The sequence below is a fragment of the Nannobrachium achirus genome (genome assembly GCF_963921795.1).
Source record: "Nannobrachium achirus genome assembly, chromosome: 13".
Taxonomy (NCBI): Eukaryota; Metazoa; Chordata; class Actinopteri; order Myctophiformes; family Myctophidae; genus Nannobrachium; species Nannobrachium achirus.
The window spans coordinates 14,472,223-14,497,159 of NC_137833.1; the positions used below are offsets into that span (position 1 = coordinate 14,472,223).

The 24,937-nt window shown below is 43.2% G+C and overlaps 1 protein-coding gene across 1 annotated transcript in view; it reads right to left on the reverse strand.

The window, feature by feature from the left end:
• Window positions 1-24,937, reverse strand: part of slc8a1b (solute carrier family 8 member 1b) — a 222,736-nt gene that overhangs the window by 4,847 nt on the left and 192,952 nt on the right. Inside the window, exons 8-9 of the mRNA XM_080740980.1 lie at window positions 11,972-12,157; window positions 9,098-9,187 (exon numbers count right to left, since the gene is read on the reverse strand). Of these exons, the coding sequence (XP_080597106.1) occupies window positions 9,098-9,187; window positions 11,972-12,157 (276 nt within the window). The remainder of the gene's footprint in view (window positions 1-9,097; window positions 9,188-11,971; window positions 12,158-24,937) is intronic.

A 24,937-nucleotide genomic window follows, 5' to 3' on the forward strand; every position in this document is an offset into this window, starting at 1 on the left:
GCTATGTGTGTATCAGTGGTACATACTGTATGTGTATGCATGAGTAGGTCTATAGATGTGGCTGGCATCTGACAGAATGTGTGTGGGTGTATTTATGTTTGTGAGTGTATTTATGTGCGTGCGTGCGTGCGTGCGTGTGTGTGTGGTCATGATGCAGGTCGCAGTCAGCAGCTAGTCTGCAGGTGAAAAGCGTCTCCCTGAAGGGATGTAGTACTGTATGTCACTGCCATTCCTCCTTGTCAATCTGCCACTCCACCAGGCTCTCTCTCTCTCTCTATACAGTATATATACTGTATCTCTCCATCCGTCCGTTCACCTGTCTGTCTCCGAGTCTGTCTGTCTGTAGTTGCCTAGCCATCTGTCTGTTTGCCACATCTATCTTTCAATCTGCATGCTAATTTGTACTACAGTATGTATGCATCAGTGGTGTCAAGTAACTAAGTACATTTACTTAACTCATTTAGGCCTGAGGCCGATTCTAAAAATGCCTTCTAAAGCCTGAAAAAAAAAAAAAAAATTATTCAAAAGTGACACAAACTAATATGTTGCTACATACTGTACATGTACTGTACTACACAAACATGTGTTCCCGGCCTGAGTACTTTTTCCACCACTGATATGCATCAGTGCTGTCTTTATATCACCCAGTAATTTCCTCTGTAGATCCCAGTTGTTGTACACCTGTAGCGAGCCATAATGGCTCCTGCTGTGCTTGTGTCCTCATTTCACTTTGGTGGTGGGCGAGGAGAAGAGTTTTACTGGAGCATGACGCTATACTGGAAAGACCAGTGTGTCTTTCAGAACAAGCATTATATAGTTTAATCTGCCCCTCCTCTGCTCGCACACATCTCTCCACCAGGGACGTGCAGAGACTGAAAGGCAGGGGCTGAAATATATGGAAATATTATGGTTATCGAAAATAGCAGACCTCGAAACGCGTCGCAGCGTTGTAGCTTGCAGGTTGGCTATTTTCGGTGCTTGATACCACACTGAATTAAGCATAATCAAGTGAATACTGGAGTTGTGGTGCTAACCGCAAGGATTTCTACACGGAGAGGGCAATTATTTCACCATAAGATGCTGCATTCAAGTTAGGAGAGTTTCAACAAAGGCAATTCTCTTGAATGCTGCCTTCAGGTATGGCATGGAAAGAGGGCATTTGCATTTCTTTCACCATAGTAAAAACTGCATTCATGGTCTGGAGAGGACACTTTTTACAAACGGATAAAAGGGCAGGGGCTCAAGCCCCCTTTAATGTCTATGTGTGGACGTGCCTGCTCTCCACCTTCCCTCAGCCCACTTTTTTCTATCACTCCATCCACCTCTCTCTCTCTCTCTCTCTCTCTCTCTCTCTCGTTACCTCCACTTCCTCTGTCCTGCTCCTTTCCTTTCTCTTTGTCCTTCACTCTTCTTCCTTCCACCCCCCCCCCCCCCCACTCTTTCTTTTGGCCTCACTCCCTCATTTTTGTTTCCGTCTCTCAGCATTCCCTGTTCCGTCTCTCTCTCCATTCATTACTCCTACGTTTTACCCCTTTCTCACTCCTCCTTTCTCTCCCTCCCTCCCTCACCCCTCCTTTCTTTTCGTTGCCCACCTATCCTTTCTCATCCCTCCGTTATCTCCGTCTCTCATAATGGAGTATGTACTGTATAAGATGGTGGGCGTAATTTGGTTCACTTTGAGTTCATGCATAAAGGGAACTGCAGAATATGAGAATCTCTCAAAGGCGTCATTTCTTGTTTCGTAACCTGAAAGGACGTATTTAAATAGCATTTTAGGGTCGCACAAAAAAAACATCATCTAAATGCGCACATAGCAATATTTTCAAAAGGATTCTCAGCTAAATGGACTCTACGTTGCTTGGACATTATAATGCATGCTGTCTGGCAATCACAATGCTACTTTAGGCGATACTATAAGTTTGCAAGTTTGACACAGTCTAGTTGGCCGCGAGCGGTACTTCCTCTGTGCTTTCAATCAGCTTTCAATCCATTTCCTGTGAATCTCCTTCCTCTGTAGCGAAATCTAATCTGAGCCACGCCATACCAAAGACCAGAAGAGCACAGCAAGCCTTTAAAGCGATACTATCGGCTGCAATTGAACCAGTGAGAAGACAGCGAGAAGGCTCCAGAAGGAACTTTTTGCCCAAAGGCATCCCAGGTAAGGACTTTTTTTACGCGCTAATATGAATCCAGACTCCTTCGGTAGGATCGCAAACCCTAACACTGACCATGGCCCAAACCCTAACCATCTCTAAACTAAACAAAACCATTTTGCTGGTGGGTACTTGGCAAAGGACAGGGGTCTTCAACAGGGGGTCCTCAGAGTTACTACAGGGGGTCCTCCAAATCTTTGTGTGATAGAAACTTTTTTCTCCTTTTTTATATTAACTTCTTGAACCCTAGTGTCCTTATTCTGAGAACTTTAGACAAAAATAGCCGATCTACAAGCTCTACGAGCTTGTAGATCGGCTATTTTCGACTAAGAGGTTTGGTTGGTGTAGAGGGGAAAACGAGAGTACATAGTGAAAGGTCAACTTTAAGTATTGACAGTTCAAGTGGTTAAAATTTAAATATCTGAAAACACAAATTGACAAGAATCCAAAATACACTGACGAATGTGCAGTCAAAATGATTAAACTATATGGAATCAGTGAAAAGGTTGTGGGGGTCCCTGCTTCATCTCTCTCTCAACTAAGGGGTCCTTGGCCTGAAAACGTTGAAGACCCCTGGTATAGGATAGAAGTTAGGGCAAGGAAGTCCCATAACTGAGAAGACTGGATGCCCCAGATCACTGGAGGTTCTAGCAGAGAAACTACTTGTTGTATTGTTGTAGTTTGTGTAAATAAGAGCTCATTGGGGGCTCATTCTGACAATAAGGTGTCAATACCTGCAAGGTATAATTTGTGTCTGGAGATCGCAAGCTTTATTGCTCTTACGATAAAAGATCAATAAACCGCCCATTAACACCCATGGAGCCAAACTCGTTCAGTAACGAGATACGGCCACTGGAGGTCGCTGTGCCAAAAATCAGTTGTCTCGTTCAGGACGAGACAAAGGGTTAACTGTGCAGCGTGCAGCTGCGCGCATGTTGTGTTGTCTGTGAAAGACCCTGGTCCACAGAAACAAAATGGAGGATCTAGGCTGCATTGATTTCTATTCTATGCTGAAACATAAAAAGGGCTTTATCTCTGAATAAGGTGCAAAGAACGCCAGGGAAGCAGAGATCTGCCTGTTTTCACGGCGACACTTTACCGCGATGGTCGGCCCGGGTTTGGATTTTAGTTTCGCGAGCGTTTGTAAACAAATGGATTATCTTCCTCAATCGTCAGTGGACACTCACGTGCACACGCACAAAGCCTCCGAGGCTCTTCAAAATAAAGCGTATAAGTGAACGGCGGCAGCAGCAACAGCTAGAAATGTTAGAAACCTTGGCGGCCGTTGTGTTAAAAAGTGCATTACCCAGAGTTGAGTCGGTTTCAGGTTTCAATTTCATGTAAACCGACTGTACCAACATTTGTCATTATGAGATATTTACACGTCTTCACACATAACAATGCAAAGCACCAAAAGAAGAGACGTGTGTGAGGCAACGGAAAGGAGCACTGAAGGAGAGAGCGACAGTTGGCTAGAATTGAAGGAGCGGATGGGGATGAATAGAGACGCAGAGTTGGGCATTCAGCCTGGTGTCAGGCTGAGCCAGATGACAGACCAGAGCACAGGCTGGCTCTGGCACCATTTCGCTTTTCTTTTTTTCCATCTTTCTCCCAATTTAGCTGTTATGCCAACTCAATTTCCCCTTCACGTGTGTACAGTCCCTGCTAACCCCTACAGCTGATCTGTGGGAGGGTGTAGACGACCACATGTCTCCTCTAATACAGTGGTTCTCAACCTGTGGGAATTTATTTTGGGGGGGTCCCCAGATGATTAACTTAATGTGCAACATTGTGTTCTCACTCAACAGTAAACAAACCAACCAACGTTTAAGTGTCTAGAGGGTATATGCACATTTCTAAAGTGACAATTTAAGAACCATTTAATACCTTTAAAATGTCAAATTACTGGGTCCCCAGTTAAAATATGATTATTTTGGGGGTCGCGGCCTGAAAAGGTTGAGAACAACTGCTCTAATACACATTAACTCACTGCTTTTCAACCGGCAGTGAGTAGTGTCATTGGGAGAAACATCTGACCTATAGTTACACACTCGCTGAACAAGCGTCTGAACAACCTGTAGGAGTCACTAGTGCAGCGACAGAGATCAGTATGATAATGGTGCACCGCACTTACTTTGTCTTCCTAACCAATCAGAGTACGCAATGTTGCGTTAAGGCGTCTTTGACCATATCCTTTTCCACAGGCATGTTACACCTGTTAGACAGCCCAGGACACCCTCTCTGAAAGTCCTCTGGGACACCTTTTTGTCATTGCATGAACAATTGCCCGTTCGAAACACTCCGTTATGCAACCCATTGTCAGACTACTCCCTGTACCCATTGTGAATTCTTCAGCGCAGTACCCATTATCATTGTACAGAGAGGCCCGCCTATGATGTCATACTGATGACATCAGGGATCTCCATAAAGAGAGATCCGCTGATCCGATCAACTTCACATAGGACAGTGGTTCTCAACCTGTGGGTCGGGACCCCCAGTGGGGTTATTTTGGGGGATCCCCAGATGTTATAGCTAAATGTTAACATTATAAAGTAAACAGTAAACAGACCAACATACAGTATAAGTGTATAGAAGGTATCTAAAGTGACACTTTAAGGACTTTAAAGACCTTTTTAGTACCTCTGGTCAAACATTAGTCAAATTGTCAAATATTAGAGGCAGAAATTGTGAAAATAGCAGATCTACATGCTCACAACGCCTCGCAACGCGAGGCGTTGTGAGCATGTAGATCGGCTATTTTCACAATGGTATAGATTGAGTCAAACTAAATGTAATGCCAACTCCTACAATTCCAAGTGTTTGTGCAGGATGAGGGGTCCCCAGTTCAAATATGATTATTTTGGGGGTCACAGCCTGAAAAGGTTGAGGTGTGTGTGTGTGTGTGTGTGTGTGTGTGTATGTGCGCGTGCGTGCGTGCGTGCGTGCGTGCGTGCGTGCGTTTGTTTGTGTGCCCCTGGCTAACTATGATGAATTAGGTTAATAGCAGTGCCACAGAGCAAAGTAGGTTTATTAACTGTGATCAGTGTGTGTGTGTGTGTGGTGTGTGTGTGTGTGTGTGTGTGTGTGTGTGTGTGTGTGTGTGTGTGTGTGTGTGTGTGTGTGTGTGTGTGTGTGTGTGTGAGAGAGAGAGAGAGAGAGAGAGAGAGAGAGAGAGAGAGAGAGAGAGAGAGAGAGAGAGAGAGAGAGAGAGAGAGAGAGAAACAGGGCATTCCTGAGCTTGACATGAAAAATGACTCCATGCAAATAACACATGAACATGTGCTTGCGTGTGCAGTGCATAAGTCAATGTCACCGTTAACAATGACATGTGCATGCATACACAAATATAAAATATGTGGGTATGTGTGTGTCCAGTCCATAATATTTAACTGTGTGTGTGTGTGTGTGTGTGTGTGTGTGTGTGTGTGTGTGTGTGTGTGTGTGTGTGTGTGTGTGTGTGTGTGTGTGTGTGTGTGTGTTCATGTTCACACAATGTTGTACGTCCGTATTAAAGTGTTCATGTTTGTGTATACAGTACAGTATGTGTGTTTGTGAGTACGCCACATCTACATGTGTGTGTGTGTGTGTGTGTGTGTGTGTGTGTGTGTGTGTGTGTGTGTGTGTGTGTGTGTGTGTGTGTAAGCATTTGTGCATGCTGCAAGGCCTGAGTGTGAAGTGTGATTATGCACAAGTGGACAGGCCAAGGTTAAAATGTACTCAGCATGCCGGCACAGTAAAAAAACTGAGTGTTCGTTTCAACTCCGAGACCCGTGCGGGTTCATGTGCAGTTAAACAAACGCTCTGGGTTTTTAGAGCGCGCGGTCGCACCGCTATCGTTCATGTGGAGAGGATGATGAAACACCGCTGTCTGCCTCCTCCTAGCCAGCGAACACGTCACGCACGCTGTGAAACCCCACGGTATTATTTAAAACCTTTACGGGTCCATTCGGGTCCTATCGTTCTATTCTCAGAGTTAAACCAACGCTGAGGCTTTTCGTTGCGTAGGAGCAGACGCGCAGGTCAAATTACATTAGTGAATAACCGCAAGTGTTGTTTTTTTTATTTTTAGAGACAGGATGGGCTATAGTGTCTTCTTGTCCCCCTCGCTAATGTTAATCTATCAGGACAGGCGGCCCGTTACGCTGAGAGGGGGGAACAACATAGAGGAGGTACAGGACGAGACAATTTATCTCTGATAGTGCACAAATGGACGCTTTTCTGGGTCCATTCGTGCACTCTCAGAGATAAATGAACTGTCTGGATCTGAAACTATGCCAGGAGGAGGTGTGTGTGGTCCCAGACAGGCAGGGGGCCTTAAGAGTAACATTATCATTGTGCATATTTCATTTATTGTAAAGCATATCTATTTCAGAGAGAGAGAGAGAGAAAGAGAGAGAGAGACTTGGAATAACAGATGGGTGGGGTTCTCTTGCATCAATAGGCTCTTATTGCATAACTGTAGGCCTGTAGCCCTGGTTTTCCAGAAGTAAACCCACATCCCTGTAGCTTCTTTTGATTGGCTCGGCCAGCAGAATTGAACCAGAAACCAGAGTAGCCCCTTCCTATGTGTTAGCAGGTTCAAATCTGCTGTAGAGCCAATGAAACAAAGCTATGGGAAATTGAACAGGAACAGGAAACTGGTATGTCACCTCCTGGAAGCCTGGGACTACTTATACTAGTCTATTCACCTTATTCCTGGCCACCGTTTCCATTCTAACATAGGGCAGCGTTTCCTGTTTACCAGCGTTGGACAAGAACAATAGTCTGGTTGCCTAGATATAGCAACCACAATAATAATACCAGTAAGATGCCCTAAGGGCAAGAAGCGACCTCGCCCTTGCACATGGGCGCGTGCGCATGGGCGCTTTGGCATGTATACCCTTCTGCTGAGCTGGTCGAGTCATCACTGTGATGTCAGAACAGGTCAGCTATATCCATATGGAGTCTGTGAGAGATGTAGTGGTATTGACCAGCTCCATACATTATGGAGATCTAGGTGATGATCGTCTCCATGTATGGATATCCAGGGTTTGATGAGGTCATTGTTGTGATCTTCATATATGGAGATCCAGGTGATGATAGTCTGCAGTCTTGATTTGCAAATGAATTCTGTCTTGGCCATATATGGAGCGTCCATATATTGCCTAATATGGGATTAATATATGGGCATTCCCAGATATGGGCTTATTATTGATGACATCAGGGATCTTCATATATGGCCATTAAAGGGACAAGGACGGAATACATTTGCAAATGTGACTCATTTCACACAACCACACTGGTTAGACTGACACAATATGTCCATATACTGTATGGGCATTCTCAGATATGGGCCTAATATTGATGGGCATAAAAGGAATTCTTATGGGAATTCCCAGATATGGGCTTAATATTGATTGGCATAAAAGGGGTTATATTAGTGTGGTTGCCCTAACAGGCATCATCTGGGAATTAGATTTAGAGGTTAGTTCCATATATGAAGATCTAGGTGATGATCCAGTCTTCTCCATGTATCCAGGGTTTGATGAGGTCAGTGTCGTGATCTTCATATATGGTTATCCAGGTGATGACAGTCAGCAGTTTTGACAGTCAACTATGTGATGTCAGAACAGGTCAGCTACTGTATAGACATTGAGGTGTTACGGACCGACTGAATGACGGACAGGATCTGCCGGTTTTCATAGTAAACTGCGACCTAAGGTCACAACAATACAGAAAAGCCTGTGGCTCCTGAACTGAGAATTAGGTTACAAATGGTTACGTTTAAGTAGTAGTGTTTAGACATAAGTTAGAGATAGTTAGGTTTAGATATAGTTTGGTGTGATGAAAGGGGAAGTCCCCCCCCTTCTGTGTTGCCTAGAACTGGAGGATTGATTTTGGGGTTTGTATTGTAAAGTACAACTTGATGACATCACACCATTGTAATTTACAATACAAACCCCAAAATCAATCCTCCAGTTCTAGGCAACACAGAAAGGGGGGAACCTTTTTTTTATTTCCACACAACTCCTCTAAGTCATATTAATGACATAGTTCAATATTGAAAATGGGTGGTCTTCCCCTTTAAGTATCTAGGAGGGCAGTTGGCCAATGAGACTGCATGAACTCAAACGGCTGGATTCAGAACTCATAGCAATTGGGTACCGTACCGGTCCAGGAGCCATAAACGAAATAATATTATACGCTTTAAATATCTTGGGACCACATCTTTGATACATAAACTTTTAATATCTACTGGAAGTACCAAGTGAGCCATAAAATAAAAAAAATCAGACCTGTATTTAAAATGTCACTCTTGATGGTTTTCACTGTGTAACAAAACTCTTATTTGTCGGTTTAATACGACTCCCTGGGGACGCTTATCAAAGCTCATAACGATGAACTAGCGTAGACTAAAGGCAGAATTAGACAGCAGTAAAGGGCTTTGCACACAGACGCATTTTTTTCGCACAGAAAAAACGGACAATTTCATTTTTTTAAAAGAAAACTGATTCTTTATGACCTTATGCAAGCCGGCTCCGAATTTGCCATGCGGTTGGTGGCTGCGGAAGTGCGTTTTTTTTCCCGATCTAACCCAGTTCGATTTGTGCGTCTTGTCGCATGCGGTAAAAACTCATTGATTCCTTTTATGACCCTTTATGATTCGGATCTGAAGTGTAGATTCCGCACAGCCTTGCACACTTAATCCAGCAAACGAAAAAAACACAACTGTCCTGTGTGTGTGTGCCCTTAAATGAAGGGAGCAGAACAGATTGTTAAGACTTTACATATACACGCATTTGACAGACACACACACACACACACACACACACACACACACACACACACACACACACACACACACACACACACACACACACACACACACACACACACACACACACACACACACACACACACACACACACACACACACACACACACACACACACCAAGTCACTCACCTGGCACAGAGGTTCCTAATGCGACAAAAACAACTGCAGTGACTGAGTCTTTGAGACCCACGGTGCAGCCAAAATGAGAGGCCAGGTCCCCTGTAATGACAACAATAACAACATTATTACACATATTTAAGGACAAACAAATATGGACACAAGGCCTCATTCATTTTTTATCACAGACAAAATGTTAAAAAAGCATCCAGATTACAGAGGTGTACTGGTCACTGGTGTATCTGGATCCATATACTGTACATTAAGTCAAGGGTCTTCAACAGGGGGTCCGGGACCCATAGGTGCTCATCAGAGTTACTACAGGGAGTCGTCCAAATATTTGAGTGATATATATGATACCACTTGAACCCTAGTGTCCATATTCTGAGAACTTTAGCAGAAAATAGCCGATCTACAAGCTTGTAGATCGGCTATTTTCGGCAAAGAGGTTTGGTGTAGAGGGGAAAAAGAGCAGACAAAGTATTCAAGTGGTTAAATATCTGAAAACAAAATTGACATGAATCCAAAATACACTGATGATTGTGCTGTCAAACAATGAAACTATTCTTTGAAAAGGTTGTGGGGGTCCCTGCTTCATCTCTCTCTCAACTAAGGGTCCTTGGCCTGAAAACGTTGTAGACCCCTGCAGTAAGTAATCCATCATTCTCCATCATCCATCATTGTCATTAAAACACAAATTTGTTGCAGGGAAGTGATTCCAAGGGAAAAGCCACGAGAACCGCAAAACCTGAGCAGATGATACATATGCTATAGCATTGTGACTCCAGGTGATGACATGTTTCAAATTAGCAAAGATTTGAAGCAAAGTCTATTGTTGTTCATTCTCCCCGTTTTAAGAATTAGTTGGATTGGATTAGTTACACAGTAAACACTGTTCATATATCCATTTGTAACTCTGAGCGCGTACAAATGGAACCAAATAGATTTGTAAATTCTCAGAGTTAAAACACTACTGTGTACGACGTCATAGGGATGAGATACTAATGTGAAAAGAGAAAACCCAGGTGGTATCCTCGAACCATCCATATTCTACCGCTTATCCGGAGACGGCTTAGCGGAGGCAACAGTTCCAGCAGAGAAATCCCAGACTTCCCTTTCCCGGGCCACATTAACCCATTTGAATGCTTTAACCAGTGAAAAATAGCAGATATACAAGCTCACAGCGCGGCACCGAGTGCCGCGCTGCGAGCTTGTAGATCTGCTATTTTTGGAAAAAGTCATGAAAATGTGTGCAAATCTTTGAATATATGTATTTTCAAAGCGAACGTTTGTAACTCAAATTTTGCTTCTGGGGGGGTCGCTGGAACTAGATATTTTGAGATGGGCGTCCGTGGCCAAATAAATATCATTTTGGGGGTCCCACATGAAAAGGTTTGAGAACCACTGACATAGTAGTCTCTCAAGAACAGACTAACTGAGCTCCAGTTATGTGAAAAGGACATTTTCTTTGACGATGGCTGGCCAGATTGCTGACATAGAAACATAGGTTTTTCAAAAAATCTTAGAAGGATTCAAAAGACACTTATAGAATCGGGTCAAAATTCAAATTTTCACGATTTTTCAAAAATAGCAGATCTACAAGCTCGCTGTGAGCTTGTATATCTGCTATTTTTCAATAGTTAAAGCATGAAATAATGATACACAATACTGTGTACCTGTTCTGAATGGGTTAACTAACTCTAACTGGGAGATAATTCCCTCATCTGGTGCTCGCTCTGCCACGTTGGTCTCTTCCCAGCAGGGCCTCCCTGGCAGGCATCCCTGTGGAGGTGCCCAGGAGGAGTAGCAGGCCTCCCAGTGGAGGTGCCCAGGAGGAGTAGCCTGGGGTTCCAGTGTGAAAGAGGCTGGCACTGCCAGGCTAGCCCAGGAGGCCTTCGTCATAGACGCCCCATCCACCTCAACTGGCACCTTTCCACATAAAGGAGCAGCGTCTCTGTTCCAAGTCCCTCCTGGATAACTGAGCTGCTTACCCTATCCCAGTTAGGCCATATAGCAGCGCGTTGTTGTTGGGTCCCAAAACCTTCCTGTTATTATTTTGAAAATGATTTAAAATAGTGAAAATAGCTGATCTACAAGAACGATGTGAGCCGTTGTGTGCTTGTAGAACAGCTATTTTCACTACTTTTGTCGATCCCAGCTACAACACACTCGATTGAATGATCCTTAAAATAACATGCTCTGGAGCATGCAAGCGGCATTCCGATGCCTTGTTAACACCTTTGCTGCCCCTTACTTTGAAGGGATGAATTTTCCTTCCTGCCGCACCGCTTCCTCCATAGGCCACCGCTCTTATTTTGAAGGGCTGGGCGGGAATTTGCGCCGATTTCTTTTCCCTTTTTTTCTTCAACGTTTACCCCATCTAGTCACGCGACAGTGTGTTGACATGAAAGTGTCATGCCGGCCACCACACGATTGCAGATTTATCTCAAAACATGCCAGCCTTGGGATCAAAATATATTGTTTAGAGTAAATGAAGTCTCTTTATGGGAAGATCAATGGATTTCTAATGGAGGAGCTTCACTTCACGTGCACAGCCAGCGTGCGTTGTAAACAAATCGCGGACATCGCCGATGCAGAATGGACAGCCAAGACATACAGTAAGTCATAACAGTGTTACTGTATATATACAGTAAGAGTGACGAGCTGACCCGTCAACGGCGTCATGGTATTAACCCTTTCATTGACGAGCTGACATGTCAACAGCAGCAAGTGTTAAAATGGGTCGGACCCTTTCAAAATTGTCAAGTGAGCAGTGATCCAGAAAGGTTGAGAACAACTGCATGGCACCAGAAATAGCTAAAATAGACTATCTACAGTGTGATGCGTTGTGAGCTTGTATATATTTTTTTGTTAAATAATATGTACCTATGAAGGCGGTGAGCAGTCCGATCATGCCGATGGAGACGCAGAAGCAGGCCCAGCCGTTCCAGTAGTCTGTGGGCGGCACGAAGGCAAACAGAACCTTCCAGAAGACCGTGAGGAAGTGCATCACGTAGTCGAAGCACGAAGGCAGCTTCTCCTCGCCACACTCATCATCATCATCATCCTCACCTGAGAGAGAGGGAGAGAGGGAGGGAGAGAGAGGGCGGGAGGGAGAGAGAGGAAGGGTGGAAGGACCAAATGGAGGGGGAAATAAAAGAAAGAGAGAGAAGGTATGGGGAGAGAGAGAGGGGTCAAGAACGATGAGAGGTAAGGAAGAAGATGACAACATCATAGAGGAAGGGAAAGGGGGGAGAGGCCGGGCAGACAGAGAGGGGGGAGAGAGAGAGAGAGATTAATTATAGCTGACAGGCATTTATAAGATGTAATCCATCATTACAGTAAGTGAGAGACCTGAGATTGACATGATACTTCCTGACACACTGACTGACTGACTGAGGTGCCGTGATACGTTTGACAAACCGTGTGTCTCGTAAACTGTGTGTCATATATACTGCGATAGAGAGAAAACGCGACAAAAGGTTCGTGCACGTGTGTGTGTGTGTGTGTGTGTGTGTGTGTGTGTGTGTGTGTGTGTGTGTGTGTGTGAGTGTGTGTTTGTGTGTGTGAGAGAGAGAGAGAGAGAGAGAGAGAGAGAGAGAGGGAGACAGAGAGTATCAAATGAAAGCTAAGGTCTAAAGATTGCCACAGGGCTTGAGCATCAGCCAAGCATACTGACATTGACCACTAAACTCTGTGTGTGTGTGTGTGTGTGTGTGTGTGTGTGTGTGTGTGTGTGTGTGTGTGTGTGTGTGTGTGTGTGTGTGTGTGTGTGTGTGTGTGTTGCGCGCGCACGTGAAACAGTATTCGGTGTACACGTAAGCATTCTTCAGAATATCACAATACATGAAAAGAAGTAATCGATGGCCAGTTAGCCATAATAGAACACATTCTAGACACATACAGCATACGTGACGTGGGCATTTTCAGTAACCACTTAAGCCCCATACTGTAGTCTATACTTCATCCTACGACAAATAACAAAATAGCCGAAAAAGCAGATCTACAAGCTCTCGATGTTGTGTAGCTCACAACGTTGAGAGCTTGTATTTTTTAAATGTTTAAATATTATTTAACTTACACATTTATAGCATATATTATTGCAACAGAAGGTCGCAGTTTAATATGAGAAACGGCACATCATGTCTCCATCCACGCACGCTTTTTTACGGTATATGGGTTTGTCGCACTGACATCACGCTCTGAAATCACTGTGATGTCAGGGTAACCACACTAACAGAATCCCTTTTATGCCCATATATGGATATCCCTGATGTCATCAATATTAAGCCCATATCTAACAGGACTTCATATGGGAATGCCCATATATGGAGACCACATCGGCCACATACCACACTAACAGAATCCAAATACAGTATGGCCAAGACAGATGGCCCCCCAACCATACCTGCCTGTCTTTCTCTCTCTACCTGCCTGTCTTTCTGTGCTGCATCATTGCTGGAACTGTGTAAATAAAGGAGATTAAAAACCTTCGCTGCTCATCTATTTTTCCTCCACCCTAAAGCCCTCTCTCATCCCCCTATTTCCTCTCACTCCTAATGCCATTGCCAATCGCGTTGATCCTATATGCATGTGTGTGTGCACGCACGTGTGTGTGTGTGTGTGTGTGTGTGTGTGTGTGTGTGTGTGTGTGTGTGTGTGTGTGTGTGTGTGTGTGTGTGTGTGTGTGTGTGTGTGTGTGTGTGTGTGTGTGTGTGTGTGTGTGACTGTGTGTGTGTGTGTGTGCACGTGCGCATCAGGATTTGCTGCTGCTGGCAGAGATCAAATCCCCAATCAATTCCTGCTCAGCTAGTGAATGGCAATAATCTGGCATCCACTCCGACATGCTTCTCTATGGTGAAGCACTAGCATGCTAATAGGCTAGATAATGTCTGATAAGGTTCAATATACGTAGACAGATTGAAATGCTAATATATGCATCGCTAATTGTTAATATAATTAATATTTAACTACTTAAACCCAATATGACCAGGGTCTCCCAGGGCTCTGTTCTAGGTCCACTGGTACTGAATATCCCTCTGCACCAAATCTCCTCTACATCAAATAGCCCATCTGCACACTCACAATGCTTTGTGTTGTGATGCGTTGTAGATCTGCTATTTTAGCCGAATGTTTGCCCCAGAATAGAGACGCTAGAGTTCATGTGGTTAATTAGCTATCTAACTACCAATCAGTGCTGACTGGTGCGCTGTAGCTTTCTGCTCGTAGGACAGTGGTTCACAGTGGTTCTCAACCTGTGGGTCGGGACCCCCAGGGGGGTCCCCAAATTATTTTGGGGGGTCCACAGATGATTAACTTAATGTGCAACATTGTTTTCTCACTCAACAGTAAACAAACCAACATAAAGTTTAAGTGTATAGAGCAGGGGTAGGCAACCTTAGGCACGGGTGCCAACATTGGCACAGGGGAGGGTGATCACTGGCACACTGGAATAAGTTTGAGAGAGAGGATTTTTATTTTAAAAACAAATCTTTTTTTAAACATGGTCAATTAAATGAAGTTAGCTAATTACATCTTGCACAAAATTCTACATTCATTAAAACTCTTGAACTCTGACTGGGGAGGGAATCGGGGAGATAGGTGGATTATTGCTCTGAGTCTAATGATCGTTATAACAATGTCCTGCCAATCAAAATATGACAAAATATTTGTCATTAAAATGTATGTTGACATGGCACACTGACACTCTAGAAAATAATAACGTGGCACTTCATTTCAAAAAGGTTGCTGACCCCTGGTATAGAGGTTGTCTGCCCATTTTGAGTGACAATTTAAGGACTTTTTAATACACCGATCATTTTAAAATAGACGATCACCATGCTCAACGAGAGGCGTTGTGAGCATGTAGATCTGCTATTTTCAAAATAGAACCGTGTTATACAAAATGTAATGCCTCAACTCTGCCTTATCAGGGTGGGAGGGGTCCTCAGTTAAAATATGATTATTTTGGGGGCCGTGGCCTGAAAAGGTTGAGGACCACTGCTGTAGGATATCCAATTACCGTATGTTTATCCCCTGAAGTGCAGCGATTTTCTATGACTGATTTGCTCACAGTGTATTATCCTATTATACCACAGCTAATGAGTCTCTACCGTTGCTAAATGTGATGTTACATCATAAAATGCACAGGTGATAGGTGTGTACAGGAGTTGACTTCTGTCTTTGCTATTAGAAAAGTCTTCCATGCCCACCATCCATCCATCCCATACATCCATCCACCCATTCAATATACTAATGTAATCAGGCGTTGCTAAGTATGAACCAGGCTCTTTCATTAATTAGGTACTACTGTTCAGTGAACTTCTAATTAATTGAAGTAGTCGGGTTCGTAACTGCTATGTTTTTGCTGTGAATGAATTATAAACATTTGACGCGTCTCAGCCAATCGGGAATGCGTATTGAGATGGTGCCGTGGACGGTATAAGCTTGCACGTGCGCACGCACACTAGAAAAAGGCACCAGAATAACACTGTAGTGTAGAGCACGTTGCTCAAGGCAAAACCGTAGGAACGTTTGACACCCTTACAGTTCCTCCTGGCACTGAGCTGTTAGTCCACTCATACTAACGCATGTGTTTCATCTTTCCCATGTATTAATTAGTTGGTGAGTTTTTCACAGTCAGACCAACTCGCATTCGACATTTTAATTTAGCCAGCTACTGTACTGTTACTAATACATTGTTGTTATGAGTGTTGTTATGTTATGGTAATGTGCCAGCTGTGCGGTAACCCAGGGCGAACTTAACGCTGTGGTTTTCACATTACAATCTTCAACCCAGGATGAAAGTCTTCTTCCCAAGACCCAAGCCAGGTTGAACATGTTGTAATATGCCATGTGCGCTTTCGCCAGGGATCACCCGGAGTTGAGAATAGGGAATTAGGGACGGGACGATAATCGTAATTATCATTTATCGAGATAAAGAACCCTAAAAAAACAATAATTGTATCGTGGAGATTTAAATTTATTGTGAAATAATTATCCTCCGTCATGCACTGGGATCATTTCACCTTTGATTTGCCGAGCTGCATATCCGGTACCATTTAAACCCTCTATAATTGGTAAAATGGACCTGGAAATAATATACTTGATACCGTCTTTTTTCACTCTTTGCCAAAAGAATTGCCGATCTACAAGCTCACAATGTGTCGCGTCACAACGCGGTGTAAGCTTGTAGATCTGCTATTTTTTTGGCAAATGTTCTGCCCCCGCATAATGGATGTTATTTGTTGATTATCACGATAATGTCGTAAATCGCAATCTCTTTGGTCACAACGATCGTGACGTGACATTTTCATATCGTCTCGTCCCTAGTTGAGAATACAAATAGACCTGTTTTGAGTGCTCCTCGCTGGAGATACAGATGGATAAATGGATTTTACTGGGCATTTTGTTCTCTGTGGTCTTTCATCTGGTCGTCGTCGTGCATGTGGCCACATTCTGTTCGGGGAGAGGGAACCAGACACGCTCAAAACAAACAGCTGTGATTAGTCAGACAGTTAACTGGCAAACAGGGAGTGCCTGATTCGATGCACCAGAGCAGACACGTTGCAAAGCGGCAAAACTGCGCCCGATCCAAGTTTAATTAATTGTGGAAGCCAAAATCATGTTCCCGGTCATTATACGATTAATTGTGCAGCCGTGAGAGAGTCTCCACAAGTAATGAACACTGAAAGGGGGAGAAGAGGAAGGAGGAGAGACAAATTGTGAGACAGAGTGAGTGAGAGAGAGAGGAGGATAGATAGATGGAGGGAGAGAGAAAGACAAAATGAAGACAGACTGCCCCTTTTTCCATTGATCTTATGAGCCACGGCCAATAGTACCAAGAAAGCTGTGTGTGCGTGTGCGTGTGCGCGTGTGTGTGTGTGTGTTTGTGTGTTTGTGTGTGTGTATGTGTGTGCGCATGCGTGCGTGCGTGCGTGTGTGTTTGTGTGCACGCGTCAGAGGAAGCTTGACAGGTGGAGACCAGCAGTACATGAATATAAACATGAGCATACTGTATATCGTCACTGTCTGGCAGAAACCTCGTATCTCCAAGTTTCAAATCTGTATGTTTTTTGGGGTAAATTAAAGCCCTGCTTCATCATACAAAAGTGTCACAGATCTACAAGCACACAACGCCTCGCACCGCAAACGAACGGTTTGGGACATACAAGGTTTCCACCCGACAACAACGATATACTCCCCACATACTGTATGTACTGTATGTGCGTATGCGTGTCTATAGTCTTTTGTGCCTCAGCCAAACAGTCTGTCAGTCAGTCAGATAACAAAAGTGTGGGTTTCATCCAGTGTACCAGGCTTTCCTGGCATGTGGTTGAACAGCACAGCAGCGTTCCACATCAATGCACTCGGCGGGCCAGTCAGTCACTCGATAAATAAAGCAGAGATGTATGCGGTGCCACAGCTAATAGCACGTCAGCCAGTCAGTCACCCAGCGCGTTGCGTCAGTAAATACAGCTGTTAAATACAGAATGGACCGGAGTTAAAGGCACGACATTTACCAACCCTGTTCCACATGACTTCATCCGTGTTACTGAGGAATGAGCCACGCACGCACGCACGCACGCACGCACGCACGCACGCACGCACGCACACGAAGCCTGGGGCTCAGAAAGTATATGGCTATGCAACATCACTAACACACTCTAAATCGTTACATAAAGGCAATTTGATAGAGCTCTCTTTCTCGTCTTTCATCTCATTTCTGTCATCCCACCATCTCTCTCTCTCTCCCTCTCTCTCTCTCTCTGACTGCGGTCTTGTTCTGATGCACTGTGGCTTAAAACTTACCAAAGAAACACCTGTCATGCAACATGTTCTAAATTAAACACATTGCGGTGGTGAGAGGAGCAAGCTTGTTGTGACTATGAGGTTGGTGGTTTGTGTCACTTAATGGGCATGGCCTCTGCCCCTCCCATTCCTCTCTGCCAGTCAATGCAATTCAATTCAAAGGAGCTTCAATGTCATGAGAAAATATTGTTTACATTGCCAAAGCAAATAAGAAACAAATCCAAAATCTAAACTAAGAAATACAGTGTATGTACAAGGGAATAAAGCAGTGGTTCTCAACCTGTGGGTCGGGACCCCCAGGGGGGGTCGCCAAATTATTTTGGGGGGGTCCCCAGATGATTAACTTAATGTTCAAAATTGTTTTCTCTCTCAACAGTAAACAAACCAACATAAAGTTTGAGTGTATATGGTATCTGCACATTTCTAAAGTGACAATTGAAGGACTTTTTAATACCTCTAAAATGTCAAATTAATTATTGGCCAAATTGTCAAATATTAGAGGCAGAAATTGTGAAAATAGCTGATCTACATGCTCACAACGCCTCGGCGTTGTGAGCATGTAGATCTGCTATTTTCACAATAGAACCGTCTTATACAAAATGTAATGCCTCAACTCTTAGTGCTCATCAGGGTGGGGGGGGGGGGGTCCTCAGTTCAAATATGATTATTTTGGGGGTCGCAGTCTGAAAAGGTTGAGAACCACTGGAATAAAGACATGTGTAAATAGAGCCATGTCACACTGCAAAAAAAAAGAAAAGAAAAGGAAAAAAAACTGCTCACAAAACCATATGAAATTTGCATTTGCTGTTCAAGATTTTGCAGTCACATGCAATACAACATTTGAGATGAACAGCGTTTTAAAGAAATATATCTAAAATAGTACACAAATAGCAGCAGTTTTATAAAACTATTTAAAGCGGACATATTATGTAGTTTTATGCTGACATAAGCAGATTTTTTGGCGATTGCTATTTTTATTATTGTATTATATTCAGACAGCTAACAATGCTCCCCAAATAAATCTAGTCTCTGTGACACTTCTAGGGGCCCCAGTCTGCCTTCAAAACTATTCTTTTTTATCTGTGTAAAGCTCCGTCATTGGTCCAGAAATTCATGCACTAACCAATCAGGGTGCTTCTCGTTTGGATTGGTTGGACCTGTCTAGCCTGCGGGGAGGAGCTTGTGCAAGGACGCGCTGTGATTGGAAGAAGTCCCTTTGAGCCACAGTCGGTCGCAGAAGCAGTCCCCACAAAAATATTTACTATTCTGTCCATAACGGCACATAACTCGGTAACGGTGCTTAGTCGGCTCATGCGACCTTTGCAGCGCTCGACACGGCGTCTCAAGTGGCTCAAAGTCGCCTGAGACAGCACGCCTCCGTCATGGTTTTGTCAATAACTATACTTTGTCAAAACAGCGAGAAGCACTTCCGCGTTGGACGTGACCTCGGCTCAGCTCCGGGGGGGAAAACTTTTCTCACGTCTAGCCCCGGGTCGTCCGAGGAATAAATGCCACCCTTTTTTCATATTGGCCCATTATAATGCCACCAGGAGGACAATTTTTTGCAAAACATTTGTCTATATGACTCTAGGGTGGAGGCTGGACAAAACGTATATTACTGAATTACAGCTTTACCTCCCTAAAGCCTTAAAAGAAGTTACGTTAAATGTGGGGCAGATCTGTTTACATTCACACAGAGCCATTGGTTTCTGGATTCACAGGTCATGAACCGAGTTCTGATTGGTCAAAGCAAGACAGTTTCCAGGGAAAGTACATACTGTACAGCGGAAGCATTAAGGCAACTTTTCCAGGCTTTTCTCCTCGTGAGATGAGATAAGGCTGGGAATGAGGTTAGTGGTAATACACGTCACTATTTATTTGTATAGTACTTTTCATAGAAATATTTTTAGTGCTTCACACACATACACACACACAGCATGGACATAAGAGCTAATAATGCCAACTACGGTATATTTACAGTAGGCCTATATAATTGCGTTTAGTATGTGAAAGAGCACATCATGTCTCCGTCTGTCTGGACGTGTACACTTTTTTACGGTATATGGGTTTGTCGCGCTGACATCACGCTCGGACATCACTGTGATGTCAGGGGAACCACGCTAACAAAATCCCTTTTATGCACATATATTGAGTTCCCTGATGGCATCAATATTAAGCCCATATCTAACAGGACTTCAAATGGGAATGCCCATATATGGAGGCCACATCGGCCACATACCACACTAACAGAATCCATATACTGTATGGCTAAGACAGATGGCCAAGACAACCCATTATCTGTGTGGCTGGTTCTACAGACAGGGCATATGGGTACCAGGGTTCTGTCTCCATAGATGGGTAACTGGTCCGATATAGCTGTACATCACTGGCCAGATGGCCAAGACATGACACGACCTCGCCCTTTAGCGCGAGGTCGCTTGTCGCCCTGAGGCGTCTTACTAGTATCACAGTGGACAATGTGTGTACAATCTCTCTCCATTAATTAATACAACCATATAAATCACAAGTCTGTGCAAGAACTGCAGAAACAAACTATGGGAAAGCACTGAATTTGTTCCTTCACTCTGCAATGATAACATTTTGTTCTTCTGAAGCAGATACATCATTATTTTAAGCTTTGTTTGGAGTATGCTGCAGGCTTAAGACGCCAGGAGAGAAGGCAAAGAATTGAGGAAGATTAGCTGGTTCATGTCAATAGTTATTCTTCCATCATTGCAGTCCCTCTTGAGCCCCTGCCCTGTAGAAATCCATGCCGTACGCCACATCTCCAGCATTGACTTGATCGTGCTTCGTTCAGTGTGGTATCAAGCACCGAAGATAGCCAACTGCGACGCGTTGTGAGCTTGGAGGTCTGCTATTTTCGATATTTCCATCAAAAGGCCCTTTTAGAAATGTCACTTGCGACTCTTCCTTGTGTCTTAGCTCCTACCAATAAACGGTGTGAGGGAGAGGTGCGGCGATGAGATGAAAGAATGGGTTTGTCAAATGAAACATCCCTGCTCTGTGTTAATTGAACTGTCTGATATGTGGTCTCCCATAGATCCACCCGTACACAACAAAAAACAAAATAGCATTGAACCCAGTGTGTCATCGTTACAGGGTTGCAAACCTCTCGTCCAATCTGCTGTGCATTGTTAATGTGAATAAATCAAACAAAATGATAATAGGGAAAAACAAAAGAGAGAAAAGGACTCACAACATCTTAGTCATCATCGCACAAAGCGATTTATAAATAACTAATGAACACATACACGTCAGGACCAGTTCCTCAAGCTGTTATTTTGCTGTCTTGTCGCAAGAACACGCACAGACTGCACATGCACGTCTGCATGAAATCTGTCTTCTGTTTCAATGCGACAAGTCTTATCCTCTCTCTGAACCTCCTCTCATCTGGAGAAGGTTAGCCATGTAATGACCCCCCCCCCCCACCACCATTCACACACACACACCGGTACACACACAAATGAACAGTGCACATACAGTGCACCACCTTATATACGCACAGATCATTGGTTCTCAAACTCTTTCATGTCAAGGACACATCCAAATTGATAATGTATTTGGCCACGATCCACCATCTGAAAATATTTTGTGCTATGTATCACCAGAAGAAACGTATGTAAAAAAAATAAAGAAAATATAAGTTATTCAAAAAGAAAAAGAAGATATTTTTCAAATATTTTCAAAAATAGCAATACAAGCCCACAGCATATCACTTCATGCCGCGCTGTGGGCTTGTATATGTGCTATTTTTATTTTTTAATAGCCAACATATAAATGGATAAAGTGGTTAAAATGATGGTGATGCTATGTTAACTACTTTTGCTAGGGACCCCCTGGACCCCGGATACCACTTTTGAGAAACAATGACATATAGACAACAGGCACTTGCATTTACACAGACAGACACAGGCAGGCGGGCAGGTACCTCTCCCCACACCCACACATACACACACATACTGTACACATACACATACCCCCACGCACACAAGTCCAGTGCGGCATGACATTTAAGAGCGAGCTTTTAAGAGCTGTCTAGATGCAGCTTTCTTACTTTGAGTTGAATGTCACAGCACAGAAATGATGTGCGTGCGTGCGTGCGTGCGTGCGTGCGTGCGTGCGTGCGTGCGTGCGTGCGTGCGTGCGTGTGTGTGTGTGTGTGTGTGTGTGCGCGCGCACACGCGTGTCCGTGCGTGTCAGAGAGAGAGAGAGCGAGAGAGGTACAAAGAGAGAAAGAAAGAGAGAGTGAGAGGCATACTGATGAGGTGACGGTACAGTATGTTATGAATCAACCTTGCTGACTCCATCTTTTCTGAAGGTCTCCCCACAGCAGATCACTACAGCTACAGTAGGTCTCCAGAACAGAACCTTCACCTGGCCAAATCCACTCAAAAACCCCTGTGGTCTTGAGTTACAACAGTACTTTGACCACTTTCTTTCCGTCTACACCAAAATCTCTTTGCTTAAAAAAGTAGCCGATCGATGCATTGTGAGCTTGTATGGTTGTATTGTATTCAAATGGTTAATAAGAATCCTCTGGAGAGAAGACATGGTAAAATATCAAGTGTTAATGTATTAATGTAATGAACTCTAAGATTAGCATTTAGGATTATAGAATAGAGTGTGTGCGCGTGCGTGTGTGCGTGCGCGCGTCTGTGCGTGGGTGAAAACGAGAGCTGCATTAAATGCTCTTAACATCAAACGGGGTAAAAATGTAAAGTAGGTTTAAAGACTATGATTACGATCTCTGGCATTAAAGCGATAGATAAGAGCCAGACAGACAGAGGGGGGAAGAAATGATGGACACAAATTAATTGGATTAGATTAGGAAGATAGAATCGTTTCCGATGTGCTTTTATGGGACTTAGGATCATGGTTTTCATCTTTTCCTTTAAGTCATGTACACCGGGTACATATATCTGTGTCACCACTTTAACCATTGTTTTATGCTTTAGCTATAAAAAAATAGCAGATATACAAGCTCAGAGCCGCGCTGCGAGCCTGTAGATCTGCTATTTTTGAAAAATCTTGAAAACGTGTGCAAATCGTTGAATGTCTTTGTTTTTAAAGCAGACATTTGAAACGTAAATCCTTCTTTCTCTTGGTCTCTGGAACAAAATATTTTCAGATGGGGGTCTGTGGTCAAGTACATATAATTCTAGGGGGTCCTTGACATGAAAAGGCTTGAACTACTGACACATAGAACATTTTTTTTAAAGAAAACTTGGATTTAGAGGATATTTTTAGGTATTTTTCAGGCCTAAATGAATTAACATCATTAGAGAGCATGAAACAGAGAGAGGCAAGTGTGCTGCTCTGCTCTTCATGCAGCTTCCTGTGAAGATGAGTCCAATGAACCGCTGAAAACACTTCAACTCCACTCTTTAGATACATTAATTACTTCATTAGAAATATCTATCATCAATATTCTAATCATTCCCATAGGACTGAGTTATTGAAATGAGTTGATGTCCACTTTAACGATATTGAAGTTGAAGCATGAGTTGAATAAGTAAGGGATAACATCTCGCTCAGCGGTCATTATCGAGTGATAGGAGCCCGACAGTTTACTGTTACAGTTTAGGCATTTAGCAGACGCTTTTAATCCAAATCGACTTTCAATAAGCAGGTAATATATCACTATAATAAAGCAAGATAATATGTCAGTACATCAACAACAATATAACAAATGCATAGGAATATCAATCTAGAAAAACAAATAATATACAGTAGGTAGCAGACCTTGCAACTAATCAATAAAAAAAAAACGTTTCTAAAACCTAAAAAATGCTAACTAGCTTCATGTACAGGTTGATATGCCACCGACACGGAGCGGAGGTGGCTGACATGTTGGCACAACAGCACAAGATTCACGCAGTGCAGCTTGACTGCATGCAGGTGTTCTGAGCCTTTGATTAGGCAGCGGTCTGTTATAGAGCGGAGCGGTCTGTTATCCAGAGATATTAGACCTCTGATTTCAGCGATTGACCAATCAGAATCAAGCATTCAAACAAGCCGTGCAATGATTGAAAATATTATATTGTTGCAATTGGGCAGAAACATCTTACCGTATCTCCATTATGTTACTTTTTATTGTTTTTGCTTTGACTAACAGGTATTGAAGCATTTCGTCACTGTTCGGCAGAAACCTTGTATCTCCAAGTTCCACATTTGTATGTAAAGCCCTGCTTTGTCATAGAAGTCTGTGGCACAAAACTAGTGAAAATAGCAGATCTACAAGCACACAAAGCCTCGCGGTCCTAGGCGTTGTGTGCTTGTAGATCGGCTATTTTCACTATTTTAAATCTTTAGCAGTTTTGGACATACAGGTTTTCCACCCGACAATGACAATAGATGCATTATGAATTGAATTGAAATGGACAGAAAAGCTAGACGTGTGTGCATATTCCTGCTCTGTTCACACCGAGTGACCTCGGTACAAAGAAATACTGTACATTTGAAAAATGTGCTGCTATTTGTCCCAAAGGTTTTATTATCAAGTGAATGCAAAACATTGAAATAATGCTGTCATCCGTTTCAAAAGTTTATCCCAAGCTAACCTTTTCTATGTGGATCCATAACTATTTCTTACAGAGAACGCACAGCTCTTATTTTGGAAGATCTAAATTGCAATGTAACACAGCTCTGCTTACACACTTATTGATTCCCATTTAATTGTACAATCATTGTTTTGTTTGATTGTTGTTTTCTTTTTATTTATTTTTTTCACTTATTTTTGCTTTGGCAATCTAAAGATCGATTAAGATTTTTTTTTATTGACAGTGTACAAAGTACATCAATCCATTTCTTTTTTTTCCCCACACCAAAGCAAGAAAACTAAAAAACTAAAAACAAAACACACAGAAAAAGGAAATAAAAAAAATAACAGCAAAAAACAAAAAACTACTTTTCAGACTTCCAATTAACAACAATATTTTTTTTCCCCCCCGTGCCGTGATGGCAACTGTCTGAGCTCTTTCTAATACGTTTCTCCAATCACCATCATATATAGGTACATTC